We start from the raw sequence: 15966 nt of genomic DNA, 5'->3' as shown, positions 1-15966 counted from the left end.
ACACCAAGATAAGAGCTAACATACCATATCACAGCACGCTTTTGAAGACAATTTCAGAATTTTTTGATTTATACACATAGTTTAATGTCGTCTTTTAGCCCAAAAACTGTAGTATTATAAATGAATATTTCATAGTGTGAAATTGGGGAGTATTAATATTAATGTGATTTTTGGTATTTTGGGAATCGGCACAGGGTGTATCACTTTTTGGGAATCTGTTACTTGTATAACTTTATAATAATGTTGTGAAATATTGTGCTATTATGTTGTATATGCAAGTTGTTAGATTCCGAATCCCTTTAAATATATTACCCCTCCTTATATCCAGTAAAAGTTTTTTTTTGTTTGATTATAACGTTGATGATTTGCATGACGAAGGGCTTCATTGACAGTTTGATATTTGTTTTCTTAATTGGATTTAAACTATTTTGTCGTGGTCCCCTTTGTCTGTTTTTCAATTGTGCCAATTAACCATGCTTTCCGTTTACCTCACTTGGCTATTTTATTTGAAAAGAGTAATTTAATACTGCAATTAAACCTTCGCCGTCCCGCAATCATTAAAGACTAATACGGATTAAATGTAGCAAAGAAAAGATAGCAGTCACTGTAAAAACATTACACGTATGTACGAATGTATGTACATTGTCGAATGGCAACATTGATGTGTATACACAGTGATGTTTACTTTGCTATTAGTTAGGTTTTCCAAAGAGAACAATTTTATTTTATTATATATGCAACGACTAAAAAATTTTAAAAATCCCAAAGATTGTTTAACATCTCGTCATCGTTCAACTATTTTAACTAACTCAACCGAAGGCAATTAAAGCATTATCCTATAGTCTTAAGTATGACATATGGTTGCATTAATTGTTTTTACATTTACAATCATATGGCAGTTTTTTGAACGTGTATCCCGTTTATCTCCTGCTGCCGCCAATACGTACGTACAAATGATAACTGACAGCCTGAACAGATTTCGGTCGCATTGTCGTCGATGTCGTCAATGTTCAATTTATTTTCATTTTGCTGCGAACGGTTTATTGCATTTTATTTATTGGCTTGTCAACTGCAATTAAAACTCTTTACAAGTTTTCCTTTAAACTAGGTCATGTTAAAGTGTATTGGGCCCAACAATTAGTGTTCATTGAAAGTACAGTGATTTTACATTTTAAAGAAGTTTTGGACCTACATATATTTTATTTGTTTATAATTGTGATATAATTGTCAACAGCAATCTATTTTCTGCAAGCCTATGACATTTATTTATATTAAAGGCTATTTATTAACTCAGGAATTAAAATAGGCACTTAGTTGCTAATAGTAAACATTATTGTAATGCATTGAAAAATTCAACTACACATATACGATACAAAGTCTTGAATACACTAATACTAATTTCACCATATTGCGATTTTCAGTGCATGTCGTTAGAACTTTCAGTATTTATTATTGTTATACAGAACCAAGATGGAGGTTTTAATTATTTAATTTGATTTAATGCTAGTGTATGCCTATATGTGTGAACATAAATTTATAGATGTCATTTGATAAATATGTTGGTTAGTCGTGCCACGCGAGGCAACGCATGAAAGCATCGATTGGCAAGCTGCTGACAGCTGTTGGTTTTGCATTGTCGTGCTGGGGCTGCCATTGTTGTTAATGGTGTTTATAAAACTTATTTGGAGAGACATTTTGCCTAAACATATTTGCATATTATTTTGCATAATATGTATTAAATGACTATGCGGTTTTCGGAAATCAAAAAATTCTCGTGTGTTTTCAGGCTTAGTTTTGTGCTTTTCACATCAACAAATTTTAATGATGGATTATCAATTATGCGAAACTTATCCAAGCCGCGAAAATAAAGCTGCATTTTTAATTTTTTAACGGCGTACTCACCCAGATTCTCAACCTGACAGGGCAGGACAAGCGTGTCACCCACAACTGCCCGATAGGTGTGCCCACGGGAAAGGAAGCGCGGTTGCGCCGCAGTTAGCGAGGTGGAAGAGGCCGCAATTAGTTGCTGGGCATTGGTCAGTGATCGGGTATTGGTACCTGAAATTAAATAAAAATAAATACATAAGAATATAAAACGTGTATTCTTGTCAAATTTGGCTCGCAGTTTGGAGGCGAACATTGTTTCAAAATCGATTAGCTTTAACACTGCGCACATCACTGCCAGGATACGCTTAAATATTTGCAAAGACGGCTATTGTCTTATAATCCACGGTCCTCAACGGACCGGACCACAACTCTTCGGGAGTATGTGGACGCATCTGTTTTCCTTGGGGCGTCATTTGATTGGTGGAAAAATTGCGGAGAGAGCTTACCTAAAACCGGTTTCAACGACGTCTTAAGAAGATCTTACTTAGGAAAGCAGCAAGAAGCTATACGAGTCATGTCCGCTGTTGGCATTGACGACAAATGTGCACACCGACGCAACTAAAGTCTGCTCTCTAAAAATTAAGCGTTCTTGCGAAAGTTGCTGAAGTTCTCGTTTTAAACCCCAACGAAGCGTGACAAATTTGATTACAATAGCAACAGTATGTTCGTGAACAATAAACTTTTGCCCCAGAAGGCGCCCCAAGGAGCAAGTGACTGTTGGCATGGATCAGACCGGCACTCAAAAGTAAAAACAGCAACATCAGCAATGGTTTTCCCTGTTTCCTGCACTCTTGAATTTTATGGCGCCTAGACACAAGGTCTGGACATTGGCACCGTTTTTGGCGTCACCCACCATCTTAGTTGCTGTCTTGGCCCTAAGCAACCAGGTGGTTCTTTGTGGACTTAGCCTTTATTCGCCAAGTTTGCTGTGGTCGCTTAATACATACTTACGGGTCATCATTTTATAACTGAATCACGAAGGAAACGACAAGTATGTGGTCAGTTTGGCGATTCTGTTAGCCTGACCTAGGTTTTGTCACCTGCACATTAAATTTGTCAACAATGTTGAGGTCACAGCAAGTGGCTGGTTTTGTAATTAGTTGGGTCCCGAAAATTGCAGCTTTATTAAAATTTAAGAATTTTCACATCCGAATAAATTTTGTGACAAAAATTCTAGCTTTCTTGCTTTAAAACCAAGCTGAGATTGAAATAAGTGCGATACTGTTATAGAAGTCACAGCAGGTGGCATTAAATCTTGGCATCCATCCCAATAGCGCTGCACTTCACTCTCCTGTGTCTTCAGCTCTGTATTGATTTTATACAAGTCAGACCTCCTCTCCGCCCAGCATTGAAAATGGTCATTTGAGTCAGGCGACCCAGGTGGCATACATGGGACAACGGGCCTTGCACATCGTAATGGTGGAATGGTATGCAAGTAGCCTTAAATATCATGCATGAAATGCATAACAAATTAAGCAATTCAATTTAAGTCGGCAAACTATGAATGTTGCCAGAATGGGAAATATTGAATTTTATTTTCAGGAGCCGCACAATGTTAATGCTCTCATAATTTGAACTCTAGCTTTAGTCCTAGCAGATTATAATTTTTTATTAAAGAGTGCACACCTTGAATGCATTTTGAATTCTACTTACTTCAGTCCAACCAAAACGCAAGCATACAGAGAAAATCGTCATTCCTACTCATGGTGTTTGAATGAATACACTTCCAAGTATTAATATATGACGCATACCAGTAGTTTTTCGACAAGGGTATTTAATTTGCGGCGTCTGCTAGATAGTAATTCTTTTTTATTCTTAACTTTTACTGTATACTCTTTCTCACCCAGTATCTTAACTGTTACTGTTGACGCCAACAGTGCTGAAAAATGAGCTGCAATGTGTTTGCATGTTGGAACTAGGTCGCTCACATTGCGGGTGCAGAAGTTGGGAAACTATTGCACACCTTCTCGCATATGTACATGTAAATGGACCTACATACATATGTGCTAGAGCGGTTACTTCAGTTTTTGTTCGTTTGCTTACCACAAATGCTGTCGTCTGCGTCACAACACAGCAAACTCAATTTTAAAAAGCGCAGTTGTTGCTTGAATAATTTATCTAAAACACACACATTTTAAAGTGTCATCAGACAGTAGGCAATGGTTGGTTACAAACACAAATATTGCCACCGCTCACTGAGCTCTGGTGTTACTCTTGACAAGGTAATGTTAGCTTTGACTGGCTGTGTGGTGAGTGCTAATGTGTTCACGTGGCATTAGCGATTGCTTTTGTTCATTAAAAACGCAGACGCTGCCACAGCAGCACAGCCTGAAATTTAGGAAACCTGCATAGCTTAGATTTTAATGCGAATGTCGCAATTACTGTCAAAGTTCAAAGCTTCAGCCCAATGTTGTAGATAGCTGTAGACTTCATTGTGTTTTATGTTTTTAAAATATTCTGTAACTATTGCTAAATACAGCTGTTCGTGATTCTAGCTATGTGGTGTGTGGAATTTTTTTAACTACTTTACTTGTTCGAAGCTATTTCCTAAATTTATTCGTTTTATTTCCGAAGGATATGGCGCTCAAACAAAACAGCTAAAACACTGAATTTGCTTCATTATTTTACTCGCACGCATCACCACATGCATGTGAGAAATGTGCATAGTGCACCTTTCCGTTGTATTGGTATCTTTTCTCATTTCCGGTGGGTGGCTCACAGTTGACGCCAACAAACTTTGTATGGTTTTGTGGTAGAGTTTACACGCCACGACACCTTTCCAGCTAAAACATTGGCGATGCTCTGGGCAAAGCTAGGTGTAGTGGGCAACTTATACACGTGTACACCAAAACACCCGTGAGAACCGCATTTTGTTTCATTAAAACTTCGGCCGCATATGTCGAACAAACATGTGTGTGTGTGTGTGTGTGGTTGTATAGCGTGGGGTGTTTGCGATCAGCATCTTTGCATGTTTTGCTATAAGTTTACTGTTTACTTTTCTTTGGCGCCTGCCTTTCAGCGCTTCTCCATCTGCAATTTACTGCCTTTTAAATTATGCACAGAAAAGAGCCGAGCAGGAGGAAAGTCAACAAAAATATAGAAATGTATTATTCAGGGTGCCGAAGCTTGAATACCCTTGATGACAGTCAGTTAATTTGCCCAATTTGCCAATATGTTAAAAAATTTAGTTTAGGCCCGTAATTGCACAGTTTGGTTATTTATTCAAGTGACATTATAATATTGACTGATTGTCCCTATAGGATCTATATATATCATATGGACGGATCTTGGAAAGTTCCCGAGACCTTTTAAGCTGAGAGACTATTTTCAACAAAAACAAACATTCAGACTTATTATGGATGCCTTTTTCAAAAAAATAAAATTTCAATACCCTTTGCATTAATGTATAAATGGGAGAGAAACAAGAAAATGTTCATTTCCTCCCAGGCAATCTGTTTGCTTGTTAGCTTATAATTTCATGCACATGGAGCCGAGGGCCGCGGGCTAAATTGCCACAGCACCGGCCTAAAACATATTGTGTTTTTTTTGTTGTTTTTCAAATGCATTTTTAATGAATGCAAATTATTAACGCCTAGACACCTTCAATAAGGTATTCGGCAATAAGAGTTCTGCTTGACGCGTAGCTCTTTCCTTTCTTAAAGTTTTTTTTTTTGGCAGTAGTAAAGCACTAGCACGCCCATTGACATAGCAAAGGTACCTGCTACTGTCAGTTGCCATAAGATGGTGACGCCTGGGTGACTCACTTGACTTCTACATTGGAGCATTTATCAAAATCCGCTTTCAGTTGCGCGCTGCGAACTCTAGATCGGGAAAAGCATCGCAATGTCAGGTGCCGAAGTTGGCTTTTATGCACCGACTGCGAAGCTTGGCACACAATTTCGCAGCAATTTCGGAAACTTCAGTGCAATGTCATTCAAACAGTGAATAGGACACACATATACACACACGCCGAGTATCTACATATGCGCGTGTGTATAGTGTGGAAGAGCCCCATTTGACACCCAAAATATGCAAATGTTTCCAGCTTGTTCTGCTTCCGCTTTCGAAGGCCCGACCCTCGCGCAGACCGAGAATCTGTCAAGCGTTTGCGTATGTTGATAGCCAATCTATTCATCTTTCTAACTGCTTTCACATTTGAAAGCTGGGAGTCATTTGGGTTGCTCTTGGTGCAGTATATTCGTCAGTGCCTAACAGATGCTGTCACTAGGTGGGCGCTGAATCTGTTGACTTTTATGCACATATCATTTGCATAACATTATTTATCTATCCGCCCAGCGCATTAAGTTTTAAAATTCAAGGTAAATCCGCAAGTAAAATGCTTTTCACGCTTTTTTCGTTGACTCTTTTGCATTCTTGCAGCGCAATGCACTTTGGTAAGTTCCTGCGCATCCGGTTGTGTCGTTCAGTGCTGTGGCTGATTGAAGCTAAAGGTGGGTCCTGGCTCTGACATTTGCATCTTGAGCTGATGCTCCTTTGACTTGCTCCTGCTTTTTTATGTGGAAAAAGCCCAATTGGTGATGCGCAAAACGGAAATAGATTTCTGCATTTCAAGTTGGTACACCTGTACCACTAACCTTATTGCACTATAAATCATAACTTCTTACTTACTTTTTATTATAACCAACTTTTTTTCCACTCACTGACGATTATTAATTAATCATAAATCTAAATGAAATAAATAGTTAGAGAGGTAAATTCTTTTTATTCCCCCAAACACATTGTAATGTGGAGAGATTGTTATGAAAGTCCGGAATTTTTTCATACTATCCGTTTAAGTCTGAAGCATTTGCGTGTTGATTTTCGTATTAGATTGGGTCGGTCGATTTACAAAGTATTAGTATTACTTTTAAATTGTGTGGTATTTTTACTTGAAAGCGGCTTTCAAACTTTAATTGGTTGGAAAATTTCTTACCGACTTTGACAGTCAGGCTTCCGCTTGTGCTGTTGCCCTCTGTGTCTATTAATTTTCCGCGCCTAAAATTGTTTACGCAACATTAAACAAATGCAGCGCCAGCGTAAAAATCGTTTTAAATATACGGTTGCTTGGTTCTCGTTGCAGAAGGGCAGCATTAGACAGTCGTGGCTACATACTTAAGTAGGAGTGAGAGGCAATGTGGATGGCGCAAGATATCGCATTAGGAATTTAAATTAATTAAATTAAAATGCATGGTGTATGTGGTTGCGTTGTTGTTGCCTTCACTGATTCTGTTGCTCTGGGACAGAGCGACGAACGAAGTAATTGGCAACATGGTGAGGCTGACCGCGAGAAAAAAGTCTACTGGCCGGGCGCATGCCCCGGGTTGTTAAAGCTGCCACAGCATTTGCATAAAGTATAATGGCCAACATCCTGCTGGCGTTATACGACAGTCGGCATTCAATTTACCGCTTTTTCCTGGGCTCTGCTGCCAGCGTCTTTGAACTTTTCCCATTTCTCGTCTTGGCTGTCGTGAAACATTTGTTCCACACTTTATACAAGACGTTTCCGTGCCGCATGTCCAGTTCCTGGTTGTAAGTTACTTTGGTCGATTTTCCATTGGCTCTGTGAATTTTCGTTTCTCCATCTTATCCATTCGGCTTTGTTTCCTGATGCTGACTATGGCGCGCAAAAATTCGATTTGCTTTTATTTGTTTCATTTGACATCAGAAAGTTTATTTCATGAATCAGAGCTAATTAATATAATTTTTCTAGTAGATACTTTTTTTGTTTAGTTTGCTTTTCGTGTGATTCTGTGTATTTTTTTATCCGGATAATTTGTGGTCTGTTTGTTTGAATTGTGTTTGATTACGAGTACGTTTGCTTAATGACGAGTATCAACAAATTTGTTGAAGCAGTTGATGGGTTTTTATATATTTTTAAGTTGTGCGCAATTATCGATAATTCTAATAGTGTTTTGTAAGACAATTTAGAAATTTTAGTGAGCTGTGAGTTTCTGATTTTCTTTAAACGTCAGCCACATAACCGCAGTCGGAGCAAATAGACTTTAGATAGAATCGCATGTCATACATTTCAAGATACTTGACGAGCTTTAGATTGAATGCAGTCTGCCTTTTTTAATGCAATTCGTTAATTGTTTCCCGGGGCAATTAGATTCCCTCGCCAACGTCCATAACGTTGCTTGCATCTAAAAAAATAATCAGCTAAATGGCAGCTTTGATGGCAGCTCCCTGCTATGACAAAATTTTGAAAAAGTTTAAACCAAATTTAATAGCCCTATTCTAACCTTGCTTCTCTGATTTTGTTACCTTTTATCATTCGCCCCTTCTGCTGCATCAATATTATGTACATACGATACATTTTAAAGTATTACATTTCTATTACTTTTTTTGTATATTACAATTTAAACCAATAGACAAAAGATGTTTGTATGCTCGATAGGGTTGTGGCAATCAATTTAAAATTTCGAAATAATATCAAAATATTTGTCGAAACAAGGTCGCTCTTTCATTGCACTGCACCCATTCATATATTTATGCATGTGTATAAAACGGAAGTGTGTAACGCTGAATGGCGACTGCCAAGTCTAGGCCAGCCAAATGCTGTCTGCACAGAAACCGGAAACAAGTTTTGCAAGTAGAGAGGAAGGAAGCAAGCGCGCCATTCGAAAGCAACTAAAGATTGTCCTTCTAAGCAAGACCACCATAACAATCGGGTTGCCAGTTTAGTCGAGAGTTATGGAACAACCAGAAAAAAAGAAAGGAAAGCCTAGCGCCCTTAGTGTTCGCAAGTCACCTCAGGTTTTTGAGTTGCTTACATGTAAGTGCAATCGACGTATTTATTGATATTCTTAATGACAATGACGGTAATGACCTTCATAATGACAATTGAGAAACCTCCAATCTAATAGTTTTTGGTATGCTGTATATGTATGTACACAAGTTGACGCTTTTCTACGTACGTAGAACTCACTGGTCAAAATTTAACCATATATAAATGAGAAACGGCAGGATATAATATATTTCCCAGCTTTGGTTTCTACCCATGGTGTATGAATACATACATAGGGCTGTCATCAACAGAGCCAGAAAAATCAATGCAATCTGTGCAATTAATTGCACTTTTAATTAGTGAGTCTGTGTTTCACATTTTTGTAGGTGTGTCTGCTGAAGCTATTTTATATTTTTAAATATGATATTCTGTATACACTTATACAAGGAAAGGTAAACAAAATACCTTTACGTAAATAATAAAAATTGCGAACGTGTATTTTAATACCCTTATAAATTGCCTTATAACTTTGTTACTAATTGTGTAACGCATTGAATGAGACGTCTTCGTACCTAAAAAGCATACATATATATTGTTGATCCGTATCACATCCGAGTCAATAATATCATGTCCGCGTATCCGCCCGTTTAACAGTCTGTCCACCTGTAAGTTTCTATGCAAACTAGTCTCAGTTTCTAAACTTCCGCTATGAAGCATAGCATAGGTCCGACATTTTGATGCATCGGTCATATCGGACTTATACTTTTTTACTATTTTCATAACATATCTGCAAAAACGTTTAAAATTGGTTTGGTATATAGGAACATTCGGGCTGATTAGAAAATTTTTTTTAATAACATCTATATTTTATGTCTACAAGAGTATTTAATTTTCAGCGTGTCTCATTTCTAGCTTTAATTATTTTAGCTTGGTTATGCAATATATATATATATATATATTTTGTAATTTAATTAAATGCCTATTGAAAAAGCATGAATATATATATTATATATACATATATATTAAAATTAATACTTAAGAACCAATGTAAAGCGTATTTCGCTGGTGTTGACTTATGCGACTTTACAGATTATTATTATTATTGATTTAAGTGAAAATTAGATCATAGAATATTTAATGCTCTTTTGAATAGATGTATATATACAACAAGTTGCATTAGTATTTTTTTTCTTGTGAGCCTGTTTAGTCCGCACAAACGTTCATATTATTTTGCACTATTCATCATTAATGTGTATGACTGTGCCTGTCGCTGCTGTCGTTTCCCAGTTCTATAAAATATTCGCTCTAAACATGCACGCTTAATTTGTAAACGAAAAAAAAAAAACCTAAAAAGTATAATGTGTTGTTTTTTTTCCCCTCGCTCATTAACTTACGCCGTAGGCCGATTCTTTTGCGCGATTGCCAGCCTTTTTCCCTGGTCTCCTTCCAACTGCAAGCAGTTTAATGTGTGCTCGCCATTTATCAAAGCTCAAATAGTACCTTTTGTTGAGGACATCAAAGGGTTAAATCTCCTTTTGTAAATTGTGCGATGTAGAAATTTGTATGTGAACGAGTGAGCCTTGTGGCGTGCATTGTGTATGAACAATCCTTCGGCTAATAAGTGACACGCGTCGATAAATAAAACCGTATAGAGGTTCAACTTGAACTTCACGTTTTAGTGCGGTTGTGGTTTCGAAAGAAATTCGTATCCAGCAGGTACAGTGTGGCGTATTTCTGAAGCCCATGTCGCATACAATTTATATACAAATTATTACTTAAATGAAAGAGACTAAAATGGCAAGCACCAACTTGTACGGTACATAATAATTGTATAAGAAGCTTAAGTAGGTCCCATCTACGTTATTTACTATATATTCACTTCAGGTTGTCAAAATATGTTTCGCGAGAATTTAAATTTGTAGTCATATAGGCTTAAGATGTAGCAATGAAGCTAGACTGACTAGCTTAGACTGACGAAGCTTTGATACCAAATTACAAGAACTGAATCTAACTGAGAGAAACAAAAATAAAAAGAGGCCAGTATAAGGATATGCGCTTAAAATACTAAGCACATAGTGCAAACTGTTACTTTAACTAAAGTTAAGCATTTTTAAATCTAATCCTTATATATTATGACCTCCGTTAGCAGTATCGATTGTATCGCCTTAATGCAAAATATGCGTCATCGATACTAGATTGATAAAATATTCCTCACTATTATCCTCTCCTGAGGCTGTTTTATTAGCAGCTAGTGTGTCTCTAAATTGCTTGCATATGTTTTACTGGTGCCCACTCTCCAATGTTTGTAAAAAAAAAGCTTATTTTGTTTGTCAATCTCGGCCACTGGCTGACAGCCTTACTCAGCTGTGCTTGTGTATTTTGTGTCTAACAAGAAACTTCAATATTTTTTTTTTTGCACCCAACAATAAACAGCAAAAGAGAATGGAGAGAATTGACTCAAAAGAATGCCAAGCAAATATTAACCCAGGGCTATTCATTAAGTAGTCTTTTGCCCATATGCTTCTGCCTATACAAGTTTATGTCCTCTAGCTACGTAGCATTGCGTCATTCGGGTTGTGTACTGATGTACCCAATGTTTGCGTTTGATAAAGGTACCGAAGACTGGTACTCATCTATGCCAGCATGCGTAGTACCATTTGAAGCCTCTTTAAGACGGTTTTATTTACAGTGTAATTAAGATTAAAACTTAAGTTCTTATTTAAATTCTGGTATTTCTCATTTTAAATATTGCTATAAAAATTCGCCAGCATTGCTGCCTATAAAAGATTACTTGCTCTTCTCTTATTATGTCTTCTGTCTACAGCTGTCGTCTGGAAGTATAAAGAGCTTAACGTTGGTGCGCTTAGTTGTCATTGCTGTCCCCGTCTGTGTTCTCTACAGGTTTGTTTTCCCGTCTGAAAGTCCGGCGTATATAAAACGCACCTGATGTACAAAAATTGCTTAATTGAAACATAAGCCGCAATAATTTTGCCGCATTCAGAGCCAAGCGATGGTATTAAATTATTCAAATTTGCGCATAGCATATTAAGAGGCACGTTCGTAGCCCCCGCTGATTTTGTCTGCGTTTTAAAGTCTGTGTGGCAGCATTTTTGCAGCTGTTTACAATTAAAAGTGCCTAAATCAAAATGTACATCTTGGCTGCAAACAAGAGCTTAACTTCTTTTAATTTTATAACGATCTAATCGTTTAGATAAATAGATAGAAATAACCAATTGATTGATATTTTCACCGCAAAATTTTAGCATACAAGATGATATAAGAATTTTTGCATCGGGCTGATTTTGACCGATTTGAGTGAACGTTATTATGAAGGCGTACTGTCGCGCTATTTCGCTTTTCAGATGAATTTTTTTAAGCTGTCACTTATTAAGCTGTCGTTGGTATTTTGGCTTAATGTCAAGGATATCGTTTTGCTCTATATAACACAACCGGAGTATAACAAAATTATCGGAGTGTGACAATGTGCCAGCGCGACAAATTCACGTGTTATCTTAATATTTCCATTCCTCTAGGCGATTTCATATTTTCTGTCCAACATTAAAACAGATCTCGTAACCGGCCAGAACCAGATAGAAAAATAATCAGCACGGATCTTTGTTTGCTCGGGAGGCTTGCTGGTAACTTTCGTAACTTGTGTAATGCTTTTGTAACGAATTGTAGTTCGTGCTGGTGTTCATGGCCCCAACAGGCTATGAAGCTAAAGGTGTGGAATCAGTGTCGTGCGTAGCATCTCAATTCGTTATGGGTGGGTAGTTATCTTAAGACGTGGCGAATGCGTTTTTCTCGTGATTTCACAGTCTTCAAATTACAAGCGACTGCTTGAGGCTTGGCAGTCTTTGCTACACTTAAGCTCTGAATTTTTTAACAAGGTAAACATTGATATATTGTCTCTTAACTGTACATTTTGAGGCCTACATAAAAACCATCATCTGAAATCAAAACTTTAACTGAATGCATTGTAACATCAATAAGTAAATAAATTTCAGTTAAATGATTTTAACAAGTAAGAGGGTCTACTCGGGAGTTCCCCACGAGGAGATACCCTGAACCCTCTTCTACCAGCACCAAATGTAGCTCGCGCTAAGAGCGAGTTCGATTTAGCAGATATAAAAAAATAATAATAATTACTTTTAAGAAAATATAAGTTTCTCCCATCGGACTCGAACCCGTACCGACTCGCAGTACTCGCCACCACCTCTACTCGACATTGCCAACGAGGAAAAAATGCGTTAAAATACCAGCACATACACAAAGCACAGCTGTTGATAGAATCATTAACTATACAACATAAAGATGGGAATTGAGGAGAAAAGGTTAGGTATTTTATTCATGTATTTCATCTTATTCGATTTTCACGAGGTTTGGGTCTATGTTCTTTACTTGGCCTCTAGATCAATTTGGCATCTAAATCTTGCAACATTATTCTTGTACAGAATTCATATAGCAGTGGTACCCTTAAATATCCTATATAAAAAAAAAAAAAAAAAAAAAAAAAAAAAAAAAAAAAAAAAAAAAAAAAAAAAAAAAAAAAAAAAAAAAAAAAAAAAAAAAAAAAAAAAAAAAAAAAAAAATCTCTTTCCTCATGGTTTGGCATCCAGATCAATTTGGCATCTAAATCTGGCAACATTATATCTGGTACAGAATTCATATGAGCAGTGGTACCCTTAAATATCCTATATAGACATAGGTCAAAACTTCCCACCCCCATAACTCGGTCAAATCTCATCCGATTTTCACGAGGCTTGGCTCTTTCTTCATGCTTTGGCGTCCAGATCAATTTGCCATCTAAATCTGGCAACATTATTTCTGGTCCAAATTCATGTGAAAATGGTACCCTCAAATATCCTATGCAGACATAGGCCAAACCTTCCCACCCCCATAACTCGGTCAAATCTCATCCGATTTTCACGAGGCTTGGCTCTTTCTTCATGGTTTGGCATCCAGATCAATTTGGCATCTAAATCTGGCAACATTATATATGGTCCAAGTTCATGTGAATATGGTACCCTCAAATATCCTATACAGACAAAGATCAAAATTTCCCACCCCCAGAACTCGATCAAATCTCATCCGATTTTCACGAGGCTTGGCTCTTTCCTCATGGTTTGGCATCCAGATCAATTTGGCATCTAAACCTGGCAACATTAGATCTGGTCCAAATTCATGCGTAAATGGTACCCTCAAATATCCTATACAGACATAGGTCAAAACTTCCCACCCCCATAACTCGGTCAAATCTCATCCTATTTTCACGAGGCTTGTCTCTTTCCTCATGGTTTGGCATCCAGATCAATTAGGCATCTGAACCTGGCAACATTATATTTGGTCCAAATTCATGTGAATATGGTACCCTCAAATATCATTTACAGACATAGGTCAAAACTTCCCACCCCCATAGCTCGGCCAAATCTCATCAGATTTTCAAGAGGCTTGTCTCTTTCCTCATGGTTTGGCATCCAGATCAATTTGGCATCTAAACCTGGCAACATTATATGTGGTACAAGTTCATGTGAATATGGTACCCTCAAATATCCTATACGGACATAGGTCAAAATTTCCCACCTCCATAACTCGGCCAAATCTCATCAGATTTTCACGAGCCTTGGCTCTTTTTTCATGGTTTGGCCTCTAGATCAATTGTACATCTAAATCTGGCAACTTTATATGTGGTCAAAATTCATGTGAATATGGTACCCTCAAATATCATTTACAGACATAGGTCAAAAGTTCCCACCCCCATAGCTCGGCCAAATCTCATCAGATTTTCAAGAGGCTTGTCTCTTTCCTCATGGTTTGGCATCCAGATCAATTTGGCATCTAAACCTGGCAACATTATATGTGGTACAAGTTCATGTGAATATGGTACCCTCAAATATCCTATACGGACATAGGTCAAAACTTCCCACCTCCATAGCTCGGTCAAATCTCATCAGATTTTCACGAGCCTTGTCTCTTTCCTAATGGTTTGGCATCCAGATCAATTTGGCATCTAAACCTGGCAACATTAGATCTGGTCCAAATTCATGCGTAAATGGTACCCTCAAATATCATTTACAGACATAGGTCAAAACTTCCCACCCCCATAACTCGGTCAAATCTCATCCGATTTTCACGAGGCTTGGCTCTTTCTTCATGGTTTGGCATCCAGATCAATTTGGCATCTAAATCTGGCAACATTATATATGGTCCAAATTCATGTGAATATGGACCCTCAAATATCCTATACAGACAAAGATCAAAATTTCCCACCCCCAGAACTCGATCAAATCTCATCCTATTTTCACGAGGCTTGTCTCTTTCCTCATGGTTTGGCATCCAGATCAATTTGGCATCTAAACCTGGCAACATTAGATCTGGTCCAAATTCATGCGTAAATGGTACCCTCAAATATCCTATACAGACATAGGTCAAAACTTCCCACCCCCATAACTCGGTCAAATCTCATCCTATTTTCACGAGGCTTGTCTCTTTCCTCATGGTTTGGCATCCAGATCAATTAGGCATCTGAACCTGGCAACATTATATTTGGTCCAAATTCATGTGAATATGGTACCCTCAAATATCATTTACAGACATAGGTCAAAACTTCCCACCCCCATAACTCGGTCAAATCTCATCCGATTTTCACGAGGCTTGGCTCTTTCTTCGTGGTTTGGCATCCAGATCAATTTGGCATCTAAATCTGGCAACATTATATATGGTCCAAATTCATGTGAATATGGTACCCTCAAATATCCTATACAGACATAGGTCAAAACTTCCCACCCCCATAGCTCGGTCAAATCGCATCCAATTTCACGAGGCTTGTCTCTTTCCTCATGGTTTGGCATCCAGATCAATTTGGCATCTAAACCTGGCAACATTATTTCTGGTCCGAATTCATGTGAATATGGTACCCTCAAATATCCTATACAGACATAGGTCAAAACTTCCCACCCCAATAACTCGGTCAAATCTCATCCGATTTTCACGAGGCTTGGCTCTTTCCTCATGGTTTGGCATCCAGATCAATTTGGCATCTAAACCTGGCAACATTATATCTGGTCCAAATTCATGTGAATATGGTACCCTCAAATATCCTGTATGGACATAGGTCAAAACTTCCCACCCCCATAACTCGGTCAAATCTCATTCTATTTTCACGAGGCTTGTCTCTTTCCTCATGGTTTGGCATCCAGATCAATTTGGCATCTGAATCTGGCGACATTATTTCTGGTCCAAATTCATTCGTAAAAGGTACCCTCAAATATCCTATACAGACACAGGTCAAAAGTTCCCACACCCATAACTTGGTCAAATTACATCTGACTTTCACGAGGCTTGGCTATTTC

General features: G+C 37.8%; 2 protein-coding genes and 1 long non-coding RNA gene across 9 annotated transcripts in view; 1 reads left to right on the top strand and 2 right to left on the bottom strand.

Moving 5' to 3' along the window:
* The window catches only part of Nha2 (Na[+]/H[+] hydrogen antiporter 2), a 164356-nt gene that overhangs the window by 37054 nt on the left and 111336 nt on the right, over nucleotides 1-15966 (top strand). The window lies entirely within an intron of this gene.
* The window catches only part of klg (klingon), a 67360-nt gene that overhangs the window by 7063 nt on the left and 44331 nt on the right, over nucleotides 1-15966 (bottom strand). The window contains exon 3 of the mRNA XM_064696164.1: nucleotides 1903-2058. Coding sequence (XP_064552234.1) covers nucleotides 1903-2058 — 156 coding nt within the window. The remainder of the gene's footprint in view (nucleotides 1-1902; nucleotides 2059-15966) is intronic.
* LOC135438047 (uncharacterized) lies at nucleotides 2976-4207 on the bottom strand. The gene is made up of 4 exons (XR_010437810.1): nucleotides 3931-4207; nucleotides 3731-3878; nucleotides 3541-3675; nucleotides 2976-3477 (listed from the first exon to the last, which is right to left on the bottom strand). It is a non-coding gene; the product is annotated as an uncharacterized LOC135438047 (long non-coding RNA).

The sequence above is a fragment of the Drosophila montana genome, unplaced genomic scaffold, assembly GCF_035044405.1.
Source record: "Drosophila montana isolate Dmon_TW-CO22-7 unplaced genomic scaffold, ASM3504440v1 contig_3835_1, whole genome shotgun sequence".
Lineage (NCBI taxonomy): Eukaryota > Metazoa > Arthropoda > Insecta > Diptera > Drosophilidae > Drosophila > Drosophila montana.
Note: the sequence above shows the minus strand (reverse complement) of the source record. Positions and strands in the feature narration are given on the sequence as shown.